Source organism: Quercus lobata, chromosome 1 (assembly GCF_001633185.2).
Source record: "Quercus lobata isolate SW786 chromosome 1, ValleyOak3.0 Primary Assembly, whole genome shotgun sequence".
NCBI classification, from domain to species: Eukaryota; Viridiplantae; Streptophyta; class Magnoliopsida; order Fagales; family Fagaceae; genus Quercus; species Quercus lobata.
The window spans coordinates 15,158,127-15,178,411 of NC_044904.1; the positions used below are offsets into that span (position 1 = coordinate 15,158,127).

At 39.9% G+C, this 20,285-nt stretch overlaps 1 protein-coding gene across 1 annotated transcript; it reads left to right on the forward strand.

Annotated features, from left to right (window-relative positions):
• The first annotated feature begins 15,220 nt into the window (after nucleotides 1-15,220).
• LOC115980481 (probable acyl-activating enzyme 1, peroxisomal) lies at nucleotides 15,221-18,752 on the forward strand. The gene is made up of 2 exons (XM_031102724.1): nucleotides 15,221-15,455; nucleotides 16,968-18,752. The coding sequence occupies exons 1-2, from the start codon at nucleotides 15,258-15,260 to the stop codon at nucleotides 18,441-18,443; spliced, it is 1,674 nt and encodes a 557-aa protein (XP_030958584.1). The 5' UTR covers nucleotides 15,221-15,257; the 3' UTR covers nucleotides 18,444-18,752.
• Nucleotides 18,753-20,285: the final 1,533 nt, after the last annotated feature.

Below are 20,285 nucleotides of genomic sequence, written 5' to 3' on the forward strand. Positions count from 1 at the left end.
CATTTGACATGGTACTATTTAATTATTGAGGTGACATGACATGTGATTAACGTTAATAAGTGGATGCATGTGAAAATTGTTTGTTCGTTTAGATCCCTTAAATCATATTATTTAACCTAATATATTAACCAAGTGATTACTTAGATTAATTATTCAGATTTAGGTTAAACACAAATAAATCATATCATGCAAAGATGTGGAAAAATAAATAACACCACGATATGATGACCTAGGAAAACCAATGAAATGAACCGTTTCAAGGTAAAAACTTGGAGAAAATTCGACTTATCTATCCTCAAGGTAAACATATTCACTATAAGAGAATTGAAATTTTTACAATTAGATTTAACCCTAAATCTATTGCTACCTCTAGTAGTAACTTACTGACACGACCAGGTACAAGCTCCGAATCCACGGACTCTTTCTCTTCTTGGATTTACACCAACACAAGCCGCCTTGCTTGTGACTTTGAGATCCCACTCAAAAGTTTCAGATCACCATCAATAATGATTTTGATGCAACAACTTCAAACCTACCGGATCTAATGATATGAGAATGATTTCCGACAGTGACTTTGATAGAGGAAGGCACAATACCTTTTAGATCTCATAAGAGCACCTCCAAAATCTCTAAAAATCTATGAAAGTGTAGTTAGAGGTTTTCTTTACATACTAGAAGTGTTTCACTTGAAACCCAAAACGTTTAAGCAGAGTTTGGGCTGAAATAGAATTCTACAGAAATTTCATGTCTGCGATTTTCGATCAATTGGATCTAATTTTTCAATCAGTTGAATTTCACAGAATTTGAATTATTCTTTCTATAGCTTGTATTTTCTTGTGTTTTGACTTGTAACACCTTAAGCATTGTCTAATAAACTCTATAGAACCTAACAAAAATAATATCGTTCAATCAATACTTACACAACTTATCAAGTAATATTAATTAAGGATATTGCAAATTATATTATAGAAGTGTTATAAAGTAATGTTAGTGCTTATCTCCTTCCGTATTGCCCTGGGGGTGTAGGAATTGTCACCCTCTTCTCTACACATTTTTCTATTACCAACGAAAAAGTTTTTATGGTAATATTGATTATCTATACTATTATTTAAGGGGATTCCCTTGTTTGGATTCCTCATTTTTTTAGTTCAAAAATGCTCTTACACCTCTATGTTTAAATAGAGACAAAACTAAAGGACAATTCGGTAAAAATGCAACTCTAACTCCCACTAAAACATTGCCTAAAAAATATGACCACTCTCCTATTAATTTTCAAATTGATTTATTCACTTATAAATTAGATTTTCAAAATAAAAATTATATATATAAAATAAAATAAAAAACACAGTTTTTTTTTTACAAAATAGGACCACTAACAAAAAAAAAAAGACTAATCGCAAGCGCGAAGCGCGTGTGATGAGGCTAGTACCTATAAAAATTGTGGTATTGATGTAATATCAATTACATTGATTGTTGATTCTCCAAAAAAAAATTACATTAATTGTTTTTCTCAAAAAAAAAAAAATACATGGATTATCATTTTATTATTTTATTATGTAAACCTTTTTATGGTAAAATATATAATAACCGTAAAAATTTTTCTTTTAATAATAAAATTGATAATACTTTGTGGGGCCAGAGAATTTGTGATCCCGGCCCACTTTCCATTAAGGCCCAAGACCCGCGCCGAGGACAAATGTTGTCGAGGACATGCACCGAAAGTCCAAATGGCCTAGAGAGATCGTCCTCAGCATCCCAAAATCTAGAAGGAAGGAACGGCACGTCATCAAAAGCAGCCCCAGAGCGCTCCCAGAAGAAAGGGCGAGTACAGTGAAGGAGCGTTTCAAGCATAAGCTGTCACCTCCGCATTAAATGCACCAACAAACGTCCTGGCCGCATTAATGGGGAAAGGACCCCTGAACAATGTGGCGACAAAGAACAAAGGAAAGGCTGTCATTACTGCAATTAAGTACTCTGTGCCTGACAGAGCCATGCTCCTTATCTTTTACAACCACCCTCAACCACTTTGGGTATGGACTAATAAGACCAATATCAACCCTATAAAGCTGAATCTACACGTGGACGTTCGAAAGGGGAGAAAGCTAGTATAAAAGGAGGAGGAAGCAGGCCAAAAAAGGGGGAGGCAGATCGTCTCCAAGGCCATTGAACCCTAACGTAAAAAGAATAATAAGAACATTAAGCTCCTCGGATGAGGTCCAAGAACCGGAGCCACTTAGGCCGTGCCGAGGAGAAAGTCTTCTTAGATACGCTAAGTTCACCTCCGTGCGATCATCATGAACACCATGACTAACTACTGTCTGATAGCCAAGGCCTAGACTTTTAACCCATTCTCTACAAATTTATTGTTTGGGCCTTTAACATTCGAACCCAATACACCAATTTGGGATCGTTACAAATTGAGTCCTTACAATTGGCGTCGTCTGTGGGAAGGCTTGTGCGTTGGCACAGACGGCGGTTAGTCATGGTAGGATCAAGCCCTTGTCAACAAGGGTCCCTCGAAAGAAATAACTTTGGCAGTGGTGCAAGCTATGCGAAAACCCCTCCATCATTTCCAGCAGCACGTGGTTGTTACCCTAACACAGCTTCCACTCAGGACTACACTTCGAAGCGCCAGTGGCATGGGCGGTTCTAGGGACTTCTAACATAAAATTTATGCCCCACACATAGGCCAAGGGGCTAATCCTCACGAGACTAGAAAATATAAGTTCTGGACAGAACCAAAGTCTTGTATGGTCCTCGGACTCAAACCTATAGGGAAACCAGCTACTTCAAAAAGAAAGTGCTAGACAGAACCAAGGTCTTGCATGGTCCTCGGACTCAAACCTATGGGGAAACTAGACACTTTAAGAAAATATAAGTTCTGGACAGAATCAAGGTTTTGTATGATCCTCGCACTCAAACCTATGGGGAAACCAGCTACTTCAAAAAGAAAGTGCTAGACAAAACCAAGGTCTTGCATGGTCCTCGGACTCAAACCTATGGGGAAATTAGACACTCTAAGAAAATATAAGTTTTGGACAGAATCAAGGTCTTGTATGGTCCTCGGACTCAAACCTATGGGGAAACCAGCTACTTCAAAAAGAAAGTGCTAGATAGAACCAAGGTCTTGCATGGTCCTCGAACTCAAACCTATGGGGAAACTAGACACTCTAAGAAAATATAAGTTCTGGACAGAATCAAGGTCTTGTATAGTCCTCGGACTTAAACCTATGGGGAAACCAAGTTCTTTAAGAAAATATAAGTTTTTGATAGAACTAAGGTCTTGCATGGTCCTCGGACTCAAACCTATGGGGAAACCAACTATTTTAAGAAAATATAAGTTTTGGACATAACCAAGGTCTTTAATCTGTACAAATCTCCAAGAAAAACTACAAACGAGATAAGTCTCGCTCAATTCCCAAAGCAGTCTTCAGCCATTGGATTTGCGTCGCCTCGTAAAGAGACCTTATTAAAGGCGCGCCTCGTGTACCAAAACGGCAGGAACGCGGCGTGGGTAAACTAAAAGAATGTCTCACAACTAGGAGCGTGTCCCAGGCAAATGAAGAGGTTCTGGCATTGATGAAGGAAAAGACTTGGCAAGCCATGACATAGGCCCGACGTCACCAAAACCCTCCTCTCCGTCCGAGGAGCCGGACAATAGGGTTTTGAGGGGCTATTGTGGGGCCAGAGAATTTGTGATCCTGGCCCACTTTCCATTAGAGAATAAGGCCCGCGCCGAGGATAAATGTTGCCGAGGACATGCATCGAAAGTCCAAATGGCCTAGAGATATAGCCGAGGACGATCCTGTCCTCGGCATCCCAAAATCTATAAGGAAGGAACGACATGTCATCAAAAGCAGCCCCAGAGCGCTCCCAGAAGAAAAGGCGAGTACAGTGAAGGAGCGTTTCAAGTATAAGCTGTCACTTCCGCATTAAATGCGCCAACAAACGTTTTGGCCGCATTAATGGGGAAAGGACCTCTGAACAGGGTGGCGACAAAGAACAAAGGAAATACTGCCATTACTGCAATTAAGTACTCTGCGCCTGACAGAGCCATGCTCTTCATCTTTTACAACCAACCCCAACCACTTTTGGTATGGGCTAATAAGACCAGTATCAGCCCTATAAATCTGAACCTACACGTAGACGTTCAAAAGGGGAGAAAGCTAGTATAAAAGGAGGAGGAAGCAGGCCAAAAATGGGGGAGGCAAATCGTCTCCAGGGCCATTGAACCCTAACGTAAAAGGAATAATAAGAACTGTGGGGCTAGAGAATTCGTGACCCCGGCCCACTATACATTAGGACCCAAGGTCCGCGCCGAGGAGAGATGTTGCCGAGGACATGCAGCGAAAGTCCAAATGGCCTAGAAATGCAGCCGAGGACGATCCTGTCCTCGGCATCCCAAAACCTAGAAGGGAAGAACGACACGCCATCAAAGGCAGCCCCCAAAGCGCTCCCAGAAGAAAAGATGAGTACAATAGAACTCGCACGGGGGTACAGTGTGGGAGCGGTTCAAGGAAAAACTGTCACCTTCGCATTAAATGCGCCAACAAATGTCCTGGCCACATTGATGGGAAAAGACCCCTGAACAGTGTGGCTTCGGTTATTGCAACTAACAGAAAGTGGGGGAAGGCGGCTAATGGGACAAGCACTCGAGTAGTTACCTACCTGATCAACAGATGGAAGGTCAGGATCAACTGAGAATGACTATATAATGTAAGAATTCATCCACGCCAAGCGGGTGGGAGGAAAAAACAAGAGCATTATGTATCGTCTCTTGGACTATTGTAACCTAGTGTAAAAGGAATAATAAGAACATTAAGCTCCTCGGGCGAGGTCCAATGACCAGAGCCACTCAGGCCGTGCCAGAGAGAAAGTCTTCTTGGACAAACTCAGTTCACCTCTATGCAATCATCATGAACACCATGACTAACTACTGTCCGATAACCAAGGCCTAGCCTTTTAGCCCACTCTCTACAAATTTATTGTTTGGGCCTTTAACGTTCGAGCCCAGTACACCAATTTGGGGTCGTTACAAATTGAGTCCTTACTATTGGCGCTGTCTGTGGGAAGGCTTGTGCATTGGCACAGGCGGCGGTTAGTCATGGAATGATCAAGCCCCTGTCAACGAGGGCCCCTCGAAAGAAATAATTTTGGAAGTGGTGCAAGCTATGCGAAAGCCACTCCATCATTTCCAGCAACACGCGGTTGTTGCCCTAACTCAACTCCCACTCAAGGCTACACTTCAAAGTGCCAGTGGCGCAGGCAGTTCTAGGGGCTTCTAACATCAAGTTTATGTCTCACACACATGCAAAGGAGCTAATCCCCGAGGGACCAGAAAATATAAGTTTTGAACATAACCAAGGTGTTGCATAGTCCTCGGACTCAAACCTATGGGGAAACTAACTACTTTAAGAAAATATAAGTTTTGGACAGAACTAAGGTCTTGCATGGTCCTCGGACTCAAACTTATGGGGAAACCAACTACTTTAAGAAAATATAAGTTTTGGACAGAATCAAGGTCTTGCATGGTCCTCGGACTCAAACCTATGGGGAAACCAACTTCTTTAAGAAAATATAAGTTTTGGACAGAACCAAGGTCTTGCATGGTCCTCAGACTCAAACCTATGGGGAAACCAACTATTTTAAGAAAATATAAGTTTTGGACAGAACCAAAGTCTTGCATGGTCCTCGGACTCAAACCTGCAGGGAAACCAACTTCTTTAAGAAAATATAAGTTTTGAACAGAACCAAGGTCTTGCATGGTCCTCGGACTCAAACCTATGGGGAAACCAACTACTTTAAGAAAATATAAGTTTGTAACAGAACCAAGGTCTTGCATGGTTCTCGGACTCAAACCTATGGGGAAACCAACTACTTTAAGAAAATATAAGTTTTGGACAGAACAAAGGTCTTGCATGGTCCTCGGATTCAAACCTATGGGGAAACCAACTTCTTTAAGAAAAAATAAGTTTTTGACAGAACAAAGGTCTTGCATGGTCCTCGGACTTAAACCTATGGTGAAACCAACTTCTTTAAGAAAATATAAGTTTTGGACAGAACCAAAGTCTTGCATGGTCCTCGAACTCAAACCTATAGGGAAACCAACTACTTTAAGAAAATATAAGTTTTGGACAGAACAATGGTCTTGCATGGTCCTCGGACTCAAACCTATGGGGAAACCAATTACTTTAAGAAAATATAAGTTTTGGACAGAACCAAGGTCTTGCATGGTCCTCGAACTCAAACCTATGGGGAAACCAACTTTTTTAAGAAAATATAAGTTTTGGACAGAACCAAAGTCTTGCATGGTACTCAGACTCAAACCTATGGGGAAACCAACTACTTTAAGAAAATATAAGTTTTGGACAGAACCAAGGTCTTGCATGGTCCTCGGACTCAAACCTATGGGGAAACCAACTTCTTTAAGAAAATATAAGTTTTGGACAGAACCAAGGTCTTGCATGGTCCTCGGACTCAAACTTATGGGGAAACCAACTTCTTTAAGAAAATATAAGTTTTGGATAGAACCAAGGTCTTGCATGGTCCTCAGACTCAAACCTATGGGGAAACCAACTATTTTAAGAAAATATAAGTTTTGGACAGAACCAAGGTCTTGCATGGTTCTCGGACTCAAACCTGTGGGGAAACCAACTTCTTTAAGAAAATATAAGTTTTGGACAGAACCAAGGTCTTGCATGGTCCTCGGACTCAAACCTATGGGGAAACCAACTACTTTAAGAAAATATAAGTTTTGGACAGAACAAAGGTCTTGTATGGTCCTCGGACTCAAACCTATGGGGAAACCAACTTCTTTAAGAAAAAATAAGTTTTGGACAGAACAAAGGTCTTGCATGGTTCTTGGACTCAAACCTATGGTGAAACCAACTTCTTTAAGAAAATATAAGTTTTGGACAGAACCAAGGTCTTGCATGGTCCTCGAACTCAAATCTATAGGGAAACCAACTACTTTAAGAAAATATAAGTTTTGGACAGAACCATGGTCTTGCATGGTCCTCGGACTCAAACCTATGGGGAAACCAATTACTTTAAGAAAATATAAGTTTTGGACAGAACCAAGGTCTTGCATGGTCCTCGGACTCAAACCTATGGGGAAACCAACTTCTTTAAGAAAATATAAGTTTTGGACAGAACCAAGGTCTTGCATGGTTCTCGGACTCAAACCTATGGGGAAACCAACTTCTTTAAGAAAATATAAGTTTTGGACAGAACCAAGGTCTTGCATGGTCCTCGGACTCAAACCTATAGAGAAATCAACTACTTTAAGAAAATATAAGTTTTGGACAGAATTAAGGTCTTGCATGGTCCTCGGACTCAAACCTATGGGGAAACCAACTTCTTTAAGAAAATATAAGTTTTGGACAGAACCAAGGTCTTGCATGGTCCTCGGACTCAAACCTATGGGGAAACCAACTACTTTAAGAAAATATAAGTATTGGACAGAATCAAGGTCTTGCATGGTCTTCGGACTCAAACCTATGGGGAAACCAACTACTACAAAAAGAAAGTGCTAGACAGAATCAAGGTCTTGCATGGTCCTCGGACTCAAACCTATGGGAAAACTAGATACTCCAAGAAAATCTAAGTACCAGACACGGCCCAAGAACACACTCGGCACCTCGGATGACGCCTTTAGCTCCCTAGAAGTATGTCTAGACACAAATTCAACGCTCCATGGGCGCAGGTAAGTTAGAATTCTGGGATGTGATCCCAAATATATCATATGCACAACCATTCATACATGTTAAGATAACTAGTTCAAATTCCATGAGATTCGCAGCAATAGTAAATATCTGCAAGGGCAATGAACATATAATTTAAAGGAAAAAGGAAGAAATGAATTTCATACATATGGTCAAAGAGTTTAATTACAAGCAAATTCCAAGGTCCTCAAAACAAAATTTAAACTAATTAACAGCTAAACTAGAAACAAATACAAAAATTGGCCAGGGCTCCTACTTCTTCAATTTTGTTTTGGCCACTTCCTAGGGAGGCTGAGCAGGATTAGCCTCGAGACCCTGAGAGACATCCCCTTCTTGGGGAGGCCGAGCAGGATTAGCCTCAAGGCTCTCGGAGACATCAGCAAGGGGAATGGCCTGAAGGGGCTGAACCAAGAGGGCCGGCTCCTCGGTATCAAAGATCTGAGCACTGACTGTGGACTTGGCAGCTTCCTGAGGCATCTCAAGATTCAGACCTCCAGGTGTTTCTGTCGCCCCATGAAACTCTCCTCCCTTAGTCAACTCGTCACGAGTGAGAATGAGCTGAGCAGCCTCAGTCTCCTATGGAGCGCTCACAGCCTCGGAGCTGGCGGAGGCGGTCTCATGGATGGCCGGAGGATAGTACACCTTCTCTGCCTTCCACAGGTCGGACGAAGCCTCCACCCCAGCTCGTTTGAGGGATTCATTCCAAACCTGGGAGCAGTATAGCCTGCATACACCAGGGATTTAAGCTTTAAGGGTGGCCTGGGTATCGGCCACCCCCGCATCGTAAGCCTCATCCTCGACCTTGTCCTTGGAGGTCTCGGCCTCCGTCTTGGCAAACTCAGCCTCTGTCTTGGCCCTCACGGCTTCGTCCCTGGCCTATTTCGCAACGCCCTTATCCCTCTCTATCTTGGTCAGTTTCTTCTTTAAATCACCGATCTGCTCCTTGGCTATCTCTAATTGCTCCTCGGCAGCAAGCAGGCACCTCCTCTGGTCCTCGGCCTGTTTTTGGGCACCGTCCAGGCCTGCCTCAGCGCTATCCCTAGCCTTGATCATCTCCTTCAATTTCTCCCTGGCCTTCACGAGGTCAGCCTCGAAATTTTTAAGGGTTCGCGCAGCCTCTATATGCTTATTACGCTCAAGTTTTGCGGACTTACTCTGCCCTTTAGCCTCATTCTCCAGCCTATAGGTGGCCTGAACAGCCTGCCAATTGAAACAAACACATTATGAATGAAAATCTCGGAGCAAAGGCCAACGGAGTCATAGGTATTAGGAGCCTTACCATGTCCAGGTACCTCTTCATGTTGAGGAAAACCTCCTGCATCCTCATATTCTTCAACTCAGTCATGTCAGTGGGGAGCAACAGGGTCCTCTCCAACGCGTCAGCCACATAAGCACCTTCGCCATCTCGGAAGCTCCTCATGGATGCATCTTCCATCAGAGGCTCCCCGTGGAGCATTGGGGTAGGAAGCCAAGTATTGGGCGCGGATTGGACATGGACCCCTTTCCCCTGACCTTGATGCCCAATCTTTAACTGTTTTTGAGCTCGCGGGGCTTCATCCTCCTTCCGAGAGGAGTGGGATTTCCCCCCGTCCATTGGCTCTTTACCCTTAGAACTCCTCTTCCTCTTTGGGTCGGTGGGCTCAGGCCGAGGAGGCAGAGTGGATGGGGGAGGGGCAGGAAGTTTGGGTCAGGGAGATTGTGACTGCGACCGGGAAGGAGAAGATCTAATCTGGACAGGCTAGGGCTGTGGTGGGGGAGTTGGAACACTAGATTGCGACCTTCCCTGTACACCCTTCCCCGGCTGGCCCTCAAGCAGGTCGAACAAACTGGTCGGGGGCTTTCTCTTAACACCCATCTCCGCCAGAGAAGATGTTCCCACTGACAACAGTTCCGCCTCGGACAAGTCAGGGTTACCCAGGTCACCGGAAGGATTCTCGGATGGATCAGCCTAGTCAAATACACCGAACCCCTATTCGGATAGACCCAAATCAACCTCGTCCTCCACTGCTTGGTAGGACGGAGAAGAGCCCGCCAACGGGATGCCCTCTGGGACAGGAGATCCTTCAGAGATCAAAAACCCGTGCTCGACTACAGTGATTTTCTGAAGCCGAGGATCGTTAGCTCTGATCACGTGCTTCGGGGAGGCAAATGACTTCTAGATGGGATTGTACCCTAAGATTTTATGAGCGGCTCTGACTTGACCATCCTCTTCGTTTACAAAAATCGCCGCCTTGAGAACGGTCTCCAAATCCTCCCGGTTGATCAGATGAAAGTGTCGATGAAAGGCGTGTGGATCTGCAAAAAGAAGGCACGTTCATAGTTAGTAACCAAACCACACAAAATTAAGACGGCGCAAAAGATTGGCCCCTTCCTACTCTCTACACCCCACCTGGTTCTCCCTCCACAATTGAGCAAGGAAGGCCATCGTGCCACTCCCCAGATACAATAAAAAAGTCCTTGTTCAATCCTTTGCTGGACTCGAGGAGGCACTGGATTAGCCGAACCCTGTCGTCTCTCGTCTTCATGTAGTAAGATTTGCCCCTCAGATGTTGGAGGTTGTAGCACCAGTTTACGTTATGATGGGTTAGTCTTAGCCCCATTTTTTCGTTTAAGGCGTCCACACAACCCAGGATCTTAAACACATTAGCAGCACACTGGGTGGAAGCTAATCAGAAATGCCTAAGGTAACTCCTCATTACCGACCCAATGGGGATTCTCACACCCCTTTCTATAAAGGCGAGATAGGGAATCACCACCTCGCCCGTTCTTTTCTTAAGATGCCACTCCCCCTCCTTGCAGTACCTCAAACGCACGTTGGGAGGTATCCTATAGTCGGCAATGAATTTTTACATCGCCTCTTCGATCTCAACCAACTCTTTTAATTTAACCATCTCTAGAAACTGCTAAATAGACTCAAGGGATGACGGGAGAAGGAGAGGAACAAGAGAAAAATAAACCCAGAAGAGAGAAATGACGAGTTAGTGAGAGCAGAAAACTTACAGAAAGGAGGAAAAGTTCCTCGAACGGGCTTTTTATGCTGGAGAGAGACTTGAGTTTGGATGGAAGTTTGATTGAACCCAGGATATGTGCGCCAGAACACTTAAGTGTGAAAGTGAAGAGACACATCGGTTCTAAAAATTATTTATACCTCCCATCAAAAGTAACTGTGCGGATTTTCCCGCCCATAAAGGTAGGAAAATCTCCACCGTTGGATTACCATCGCACCGTTGAACGTAGGGAGCATAGAGCCGCCCGCATTTTATAAAGACGCGCTTCACATGCCAAGGCGCTAGGAACGTGTCTTGGGTAGACGAAGAGGCTCTGGTACTTATAGATGACAAGGATTGACAAGCCATGACAGAGTCCTGATGTCATCAAAACCCTCCTCTCCGTCCGAGGAGCCGGACAATAGGATTTTGAGGGGCTATTGTGGGGTCAGAGAATTCGTGATCCCGGCCCACTATACATTAGGGCCCAAGGTCCATGCCAAGGAGAAACGTTGCCGAGGACATGCAAAGAAAGTCCAAATGACCTATAAATGCAGCTGAGGACGATCCTGTCCTTGGCATCCCAAAACCTAGAAGGGAAGAACGACACGCCATCAAAGGCAGCCCCCAAAGCGCTCCCAGAAGGAAAGACGAGTACAATAGAACTCGCACTGGGGTACAGTGTGGGAGCGGTTCAAGGAAAAGCTGTCACCTTCGCATTGAATGCGCCAACAAACGTCCTGGCCACATTGATGGGAAAAGACCCCTGAACAGTGTGGCTTCGGTTATTGCAACTAACAGAAAGTGGAGTAAGGCGGTTGATGGGACAAGCACTCGAGTAGTTACCTACCTAATCAACAGATGGAAGGTCAGGATCAACTGAGAGGGGCTATATAATGTAATAATTCATCCACGCCAAGCGGGTGGGAGGAAAAACCAAGAGCATTATGTATCGTCTCTTGGACCATTGTAACCTAGTGTAAAAGGAATAATAAGAACATTAAGCTCCTCGGGCGAGGTCCAATGACCGGAGCCACTCAGGCCGTGCCGGAGAGAAAGTCTTCTTGGACAAGCTCAGTTCACCTCTATGCAATCATCATGAACACCATGACTAACTACTGTCCGATAACCAAGGCCTAACCTTTTAGCCCACTCTCTACAAATTTATTGTTTGGGCCTTTAACGTTCGAACCCAATACACCAATTTGGGGTCATTACAAATTGAATCTTTACAAGAACATTAAGCTCCTCAGACGAGGTCCAAGGACCGGAGCCACTTAGGCCGTGCCGAGGAGAAACTCTTCTTAGATACGCTAAGTTCACCTCCGTGCGATCATCATGAACACCATGACTAACTACTGTCCGATAACCAAGGCCTAGCCTTTTAGCCCACTCTCTACAAATTTATTGTTTGGACCTTCAACGTTCGAACCCAATACACCAATTTGGGGTCGTTACAAATTGAGTCCTTACATACTTATAAAAATTATGATATTGATGTGATATCAATTACATTGATTATTTATTAAAAAATTACATTCCTTATTATTTCATTATAAAAACTTATTATAGTAATAAATATATAATAACCGTAAAAATGTGCTTTTAATATTAAAATTGATAGTAACTATCAAAAGTATGAAAATTCTTGTGTAGTAATTACTAATTAGTATCTGTTATTATACTGATTTAGCATTATCATATTTTAGCCAAAAAAAAAAAAAAAAAATTAGCATGATCAAATTTAGTGGGCAGGTCTTCTATGAAAGAAAAAAAATTGGTGGGCCTAAGCTGGGTGCTCATTATTTTGTTTTTATTTAGGCCTAAATATCATTTTGGTTCTTATATTTTAGAGTTATAGTTAATTTGATTTCTACATTTTGGTAGCAGTCAATTTGGTCTCTGTTATTTTCAACTTGTGGTCAATTTGGTCATTGCCATTAACTCACTAACGGAAAATGCCTATGTGACAAACGGTTTGCACACGTGACACACACATGGCTAATAATGTTTAATTACTTAAAAAAAATAGCCATGTCAACAATTTTTAAAAATAACAAAATCCACATTAGGAAAAAAATAATAAAATGAAAGGGTGAATTAAAAAAAAAAAATCTCCTATTTTCCTTGCATTTTCTTAGCAACCAAACACAACACATAAACACAAAAATCAAATCACCCATCACACACTATCACTCCAAATCAAAATCAGTCCCACAATGAACCCAAAAACGACAACTTCACTTTTACAAATTAGCCCAAAATCCAGCATGTGGAACTGGAAAATTACATATGCATAAGTGGAACTGATGATCCCCTAATGCCTTGAATCAACTAAACAAGGCATCTACTTGTAGTGATCCAAAAGGGGGTTTTGCAATCCATGGAATCTCACATCGCCTAGGAAAGCACATGGGGATGTGCTTATAAGGAGTGACCTTCCTTTAATGTGTAGAGGTCTTTTCCCCCACTGCTGTGTGCTTTGAAGGAGAACAAAACCGTGAGGGACATAGTCCCCAAAGCGGACAATATCTACATAGTTGGGCGGACTGTTACACTACCTACCATTGCCACTTGCACCAGAACTATAACACTTGATCATAAACTCCAACTCTGTCTCAAAGTCAAAGTTCCTGAGCCACTCATTTTCCAACTCCTTTGGCACAGCATGCTCCACATAAATCTGCTCCTCTATGCTCATTTAATTCCAGTCATTCATCACAGCCTCCATAATTGCTTCATCCTCAATTCTCTCTAAACCAAACCTATAGATCCACAAACTTTCATGACCAAAACTCCACTTCATAAACCCAAGCAAAAATTAGCGATTTCTCCCTACTAAAACAAAACCCAATCATTGAATCAAACAAAAAGAGGCATGTTAGATCAAAAAAGAAAATTGAAAATTTGAAATACAAAATGGGTACCGGTCATAGATGAGAAAAACAAGAGAGAAAAATTAAAAAAAGAAATTAAACAAGAGGGTTTCAGCCATTTTAGGTATTTTAGATGATTTCTAGTTGTGTTTGGCATTATATTTGGGTCGATTTTTGGGGTGTGTTTTGGTATTATATTTGGGTTGCGTTTGGTTGCCAAGAATGTCTAAGAAAAGCTGGAGAAATAGTTTGAATTCGCCATTTCATTTTTTAAAACCTTATGTGGATTTTGTTATTTTTTTAAATCATTGACATGGCTTTTTAAAAAAGTAATTAAACATTTTTTTTATTGTTTTATTAGTCACGTGTGCAAACCGTTTGTCATGTAGGCATTTTTATTGACCTCAAGTTGAAAATAATATAGACCAAATTGATTGCTAACAAAACATAGGGACTAAATTGACTGTGGCCCAAAAATGTAGGGACCAAAATGCTATTTGCCTTTTATTTATTGTTTTTGTAAGACTAACTAGGGAAAAAAAAAATTTGGGTTTATTTTTTGTTCTAATTTTTTTTATACCCAAAAAAAAATGTGAGAATGAAAACAAAATTTTGAAATTTTTTTTTTTTTTTTTTAAAGAAGAGTTTATTGGCATTTTCATAAAAAAAAATTTTGAAAATTGTGGAAAAAAATATTTTTTTTGATGATAAAAAAAAGGAGGGTCTCATGCATGTGATAATTGACCTGACCTACTTGAACCCATAGTACTCATGGCATGGGACACCCTAGGTGTATTAGGGCTATCCATGTTGTAACAAAGCATTTTTGCAAATTGTACAACTCGAACTAGACAACTTCTATACACGCAAGTGTGATCTTGTCTGAGAGTTCTAGCACGCCCTATGGGCAAAAATTATGGGAAAATATTGTGAGCATATAAATGAGAAAAGTATATATACATATATATATATATATATATATATTTTTTTTTTTTTTTCCATAGGTAAGAGTCAAGTGCCAAATAGAATATCCACTATTTTTGGTTCTCAGGTTCCGGAAAGTGATAAAAAAAAAAAAAAAAAAACAGAAACAAAAATAAATTAAAAAATGGATTAAAAGATAAACACAAAAATGAAAATGAAAACAAAATATGAGTGATTGGAGCCCTATGAGTAATAAAGAAAGGAAAAAGATAACAAATACCCTAAAGATTTTTTTTAGTAAACTATTTTAAGAAATTTTTATAAAAAAAGAAAAAATTAATTAATGTTTTAATTTTTTTTTTCTCTATAAAAGTAATATTAAAATTTTTCAAAAATAATTTAAAATAATTTATTAATAATTACAGGAAGGAAATTCCTTAACATGACTCATTAAAATATATATATATATATATAATATATACGCGCGCGCGCGAAGGAGACAAGTATTAAACCCAATTTGATAGGATCCTGCCATGTGTATCAATTGCCACGTGGTTACATCAACGGGACCTAAGCCACCCCAGCTCTTATCTGCCACATTAGTTGGAGGTTGACAGTACATGTACGTAAGACAAAAAAAAAAAAAAAAAAAAATAGTCCAAAGAGTAGCTCTTCTTGGCTTTCTCTTCCACCAGCAGCAATAATTTTTATTTTTTTGGGTCTCTGAACTCCGAAGTCAAATTCCAATGGAGGGTCTAATCCGGAGCTCTGCAAATTACGTCCCTCTCTCTCCCATCAGTTTCTTGAAGAGATCAGCTTTGGTCTACAGGGACAGAACCTCTGTTGTGTACGGTGATGTTCGGTACACCTGGAAAGACACCCTTGAACGCTGTACTAAACTCGCTTCTGCTCTTGCCCAGCTCGGAATTTCTCGTGGAGATGTGGTAAGTACTAAGTACTGGCTTTCTCAGTTTTATTCTTAATTTTCGCAGCACTTGATTCTATGTTGTTGTCACCTTTTACTTTGTTTATTTCTGGGCTTGGTGTCTTTTGTTTAATTTATCATTGCATGAAAGAAATTTGAAGAGAAGTTCTATTAGTATGTTTTTGGGCTTTAATTTTTCTTTGTTACAATTTAGAGTTCAACTTTTATAGGTTGTAGAAAACTTAATTATCAGGTAGAAACCCATAAAAAAAAAAATTTATCAGGAAAAAAGATTTTAAAATAAATACTAATTAATATATTATTATAAAAGTACTATAATTTGGTTGCATAGACCTAAAAAAAACACTGAAATGACTAACATCTATAATGCATGAATCTTCAATTAATTGAAAATTAGGGGCCCCTCTAAGCTCTTTTTTTAACTAATTCAACAATGTCTTTCATTTATTGAGGATTTTTGGGGATATAATTAAAAATGTTGCTTCTTTTCATTCAATGCCATTACAAAAGAGGTAGTTTTAGTGAGGGGGGCATTGACTTTTGCACTCCCTCCCTCAATTATGTATAAATTGAAAAAATTAAGGGTTTATTATCTAAAGCTTGGCCCTCCTTGGAAAAAAATTGCCGACTTCACCACTGATATTAATTTATGACGAAATGATTGGATGATTATCATCAGATTTCAGTACATTTTGAACAACATCTTGATGGAAGCTTAAAAACGTATTTAGGCTTTTGAGACCTTGCGTTTCACTTTAAAAGGTATCAAATATGTGTTTTCTATGCTTGTAACAAGTGGGGGAGGATGAATCAAAACTTGATTCTTCCCATAGGGAGATCGGACAATGCCACTGAACCATAATGCTCTTGTCGGAAAACGTAAGCTTTGTTGTGTATAAAGATTTCCATGCACTCCATCCCTCTAAAAGTGACAGTACTCATTTGAAAGAACCTGACCTTTAATTCATATTTCCTCAAAGTTTATAATAGTAGTTCAACTTTTTCATCTGAAAGATAGATTACAAAAATTAAAGTTTTTATATCTAACTTTTCAAAATTGATATCTTAAAATGAATAAGAGACTCTTAAGTTGAAAATGAATAAAGTGAGTAGCTCATAGCTGGTCATGAATCTATATAGTTTGCAACTCGATACCTGATGTTTAAGTGGCCAAAAGGCACCTAGAATATGTTTTCTTTTAACCAGCATTGCTTGCTTCAAGATATATTGGCTTTTAAAGCTTGCTTCTGTCTGTCTCTCTAAATCCTACTCAGTTAGTTTTCTTTTTCCAATTTTCTATACCTTTTCCATCACAATTTCTTTAGTTATCTAAAGTGCTTGAGGCATCAATTATTTTTAAGTATTAACTATATTACTTTATTTCCTAAAATTTATTTATTTCTTTTTTACCCTCTCAGAAGCATGAAAGAACTCTACTACAATTAGCTAAGATCACAACATCCTTAATCTTTATTTGTGTTTTTGATAAACTTTTTACTCACTTGAGCAGGTTGCTGCATTGGCCCCAAATATTCCAGCAATGTATGAGCTACACTTTGGTGTTCCAATGGTAGGTGCAGTTCTTTGTACACTAAATACACGTCATGATTCGGCAATGGTATCAGTATTATTGAGACATTCAGAAGCCAAAATAATTTTTGTAGACTACCAATTTCTTCATATTGCTCAAGGAGCGATTGATATTCTATCCAAGACGAGGACCAAGCTGCCCCTGCTAATCTTAATTCCAGAGTCTGATCAATCATCCTCCAACATTAGCAACACCATTTCCACATCAAAGAATCTGGAATATGAGAGTCTTTTACTAACCGGAAGACTTGATTTTGAGGTCAGGTGGCCAAATGATGAATGTGATCCAATCTCGCTAAATTACACTTCAGGTACCACATCAAGCCCAAAAGGTGTTATTTATAGCCATAGAGGTGCCTATCTCAATTCACTTGCAGTGGCACTTTTCAATGAGATGAGCTCAATGCCTGTATATTTATGGTGTGTTCCTATGTTTCACTGTAATGGGTGGTGTCTCACATGGGCTGTGGCTGCTCAGGGTGGCACAAATGTCTGCCAAAGGAATGTGACTGCAAGAGGAATTTTTGAGAATATTTCTCAGCACAAAGTGACCCACTTGGGTGGTGCACCCACAGTTCTGAACATGATAATAAATGCGGCAGCTAGTGAGCGGAGGACACTTCCAGGGAAGGTGGCAGTCATGACAGGTGCTGCACCTCCACCTCCACATGTGCTATTTAAGATGGAGGAACTAGGATTTATTGTTACCCACTCATATGGTCTGACAGAAACTTATGGTCCTGCAACAGTTTGCACTTGGAAACCTGAATGGAATTCTCTTCCTCGAGATACTCAGGCAAAGCTTAAGGCTCGTCAAGGGGTTCACCATCTCGGCCTTGAGGAAATTGACATTAAAGATCCTGTTACCATGAAGAGTGTACCCCCTGATGCAAAAACCATGGGTGAAGTTATGTTTAGAGGCAACATTGTGATGAATGGATACTTGAAAAATTTGAAAGCAACACAGGATGCATTTAATGGTGGATGGTTTCGGAGTGGGGACTTGGGAGTGAAACACTCTGATGGCTACATAGAACTAAAGGATCGTTCAAAGGACATTATCATTTCTGGGGGAGAAAATATTAGCACAATTGAGGTGGAAGCTGCACTTTCTAGTCATCCAGCAGTTCTTGAGGCAGCTGTTGTGGGAAGACCTGATGATCACTGGGGGGAGACTCCTTGTGCATTTGTGAAGTTGAAGAATGGGTCTAATACCAGTGCAGAGGAGATCATTAAGTTCTGTCGGGATAGATTGCCCCATTACATGGCTCCTCAAACTGTTGTTTTCGAGGATGATCTGCCAAAGACTTCAACTGGGAAGACACAGAAATTTGTTTTAAGGGAAAAGGCTAAGGCCATGGGAAGCCTTCCAAAGAAGAGCATCAGTAGACTGTAATGCACCTTCAAGGAATTTGAAGGTGACTGTTTACTTAGTACCCTGTTCCTTTATGCTGCAAATATCGTAATTTGCCCAAAACTTTATGTGCAGCTCTGTTATTTGAGCAAATTACCAATTTCCCCCCCAAACGAGTTCTCAATTATTTTGAGGGAGACGTTGGGAAGATATTTTGGTTGCTTCCACAAACACTATGGCAACTAGCAGGTTTGATTCAATTATGTTGGGTTCCAAGTCATCAATCTATTACTAAATTCTATTGTTAACAGAAATAAACTTGAGATTGAACCTCACTTATTTTACAAAAAATGGGTTAGAAGAAGGGAGAAGACTACCTTATATTGTATAACCTTAGTCAAAGAGTTTTAAATAGACCATTTATAAGAAATAAGAAATATGAGCTTTTAGGCTGTGCATTTTGCCCACCGACCTATAGTAAAATCAATCCAACCCATGCAACGTGCCATGGTAGGTTGATGGGTTTAGCTTTTGTGCATTGGATGTAACTCAAGTATCACATGTATTCAAAATTGACTGTGTAAGTTTTGTATTATGTCCAATGTTTTAGCCCATTAAATTGGGCTCTGTTTGTGTTTGTGTTTGTGTTGGCAAAACTTCCAACCCAGTTAACCCAAATCTATACTATTTTTTTTTTTGAGAATGAAATCTATACTATTTATGATTTGAAGATAAGTACAAGTTTTTTGGATTTTAAAACTTGATAAAAGAAATTTATTTCGATTAAGTTGGAAAATCCGATCACATTTTGTTAATTGTAATCACTAATCATTTTTAAGTAATGAGTTTAAATAGTTGAATAAAAGTTTTTTATTTTTATTTTTATTTTTTATTTATAGTTATTTTCATTTCCATCCCTATAGTTTCATCAATTCAATCATTTAACATATATTTGTTTTAATTTCGTCTCTGTTGTGTCATTAGATCTATACAATATGTTGTTATGTAGTTAGATTTATAAAACGACGTAGCTTTGCCATTGGAAGCTAATGGAGTTTAACATAATATAAACGAAAATGGATAGAAAGACTACATTGAAAATAAACATAGAGAGAGAGAGAGAGAGAGAGAGAGAGAGAAATAATAATAATAATAATAAACATAGATACTTGAAAAAAGAAAAAGAAAATAGACATAGTTAGGGGCTGTTTGGTTTTTGTGTTTCCATCGCCCATAACTCTGTTTCCATCACTTATAACTCAAAATATGTGGGTTCCACGATTGAGAAGTCTGTTTGGCATTGTTTCTAGTTTTTGTTTCCATCACTCAATTCTCTGATTTTTGAGTGATGAGTTATGAAAATTGAAAACGCATGGTCACTTATAACTCAAAATATGTGGGTTCCACGATTGAGAAGTCTGTTTGGCATTGTTTCTAGTTTTTGTTTCCATCACTTAATTCTCTGATTTTTGAGTGATGAGTTATGAAAATTGAAAACGCATGGTGTTTTTAATTTTTCAAAACTTAGTTTCAATGGCATTTCTATAATTAAACCCACATACCTGGGACCCACGATCAGAGCAACACACGTGAGGCGTTGCTTTTGATGGTCTCTTCAACGAATTTCTTCTCCATTTTCTTTCTTTTTTCTCTCTTCTTTCTCTGGCCTTCGCTGCATTCCATTCAGTTCTTTCTTTCTTCTTCTTCTTCTTCTTTTTTTTTTTTTTTGGGGTCTTCATCATAGAATATTTTTGGTCTTCGCTACACTCCATGACCGAGTAAGGATGTCTCAGACCCTTTAAAAAAAAAAATCAAGAAACAAACTTTTCAAGCTTCAGGATACAAACATGAATGGGTTTCAAGCTTTTGAAATTTTTATGGGTT

Bases quoted from the DNA above. Each gene is read 5' to 3' on its own strand.
- LOC115980481 (XM_031102724.1), top strand. From the start codon at position 15,258: ATGGAGGGTCTAATCCGGAGCTCTGCAAATTACGTCCCTCTCTCTCCC. The intron at 15,456-16,967 runs GTAAGTACTAAG...TCACTTGAGCAG, and splicing joins GAATTTCTCGTGGAGATGTG to GTTGCTGCATTGGCCCCAAA.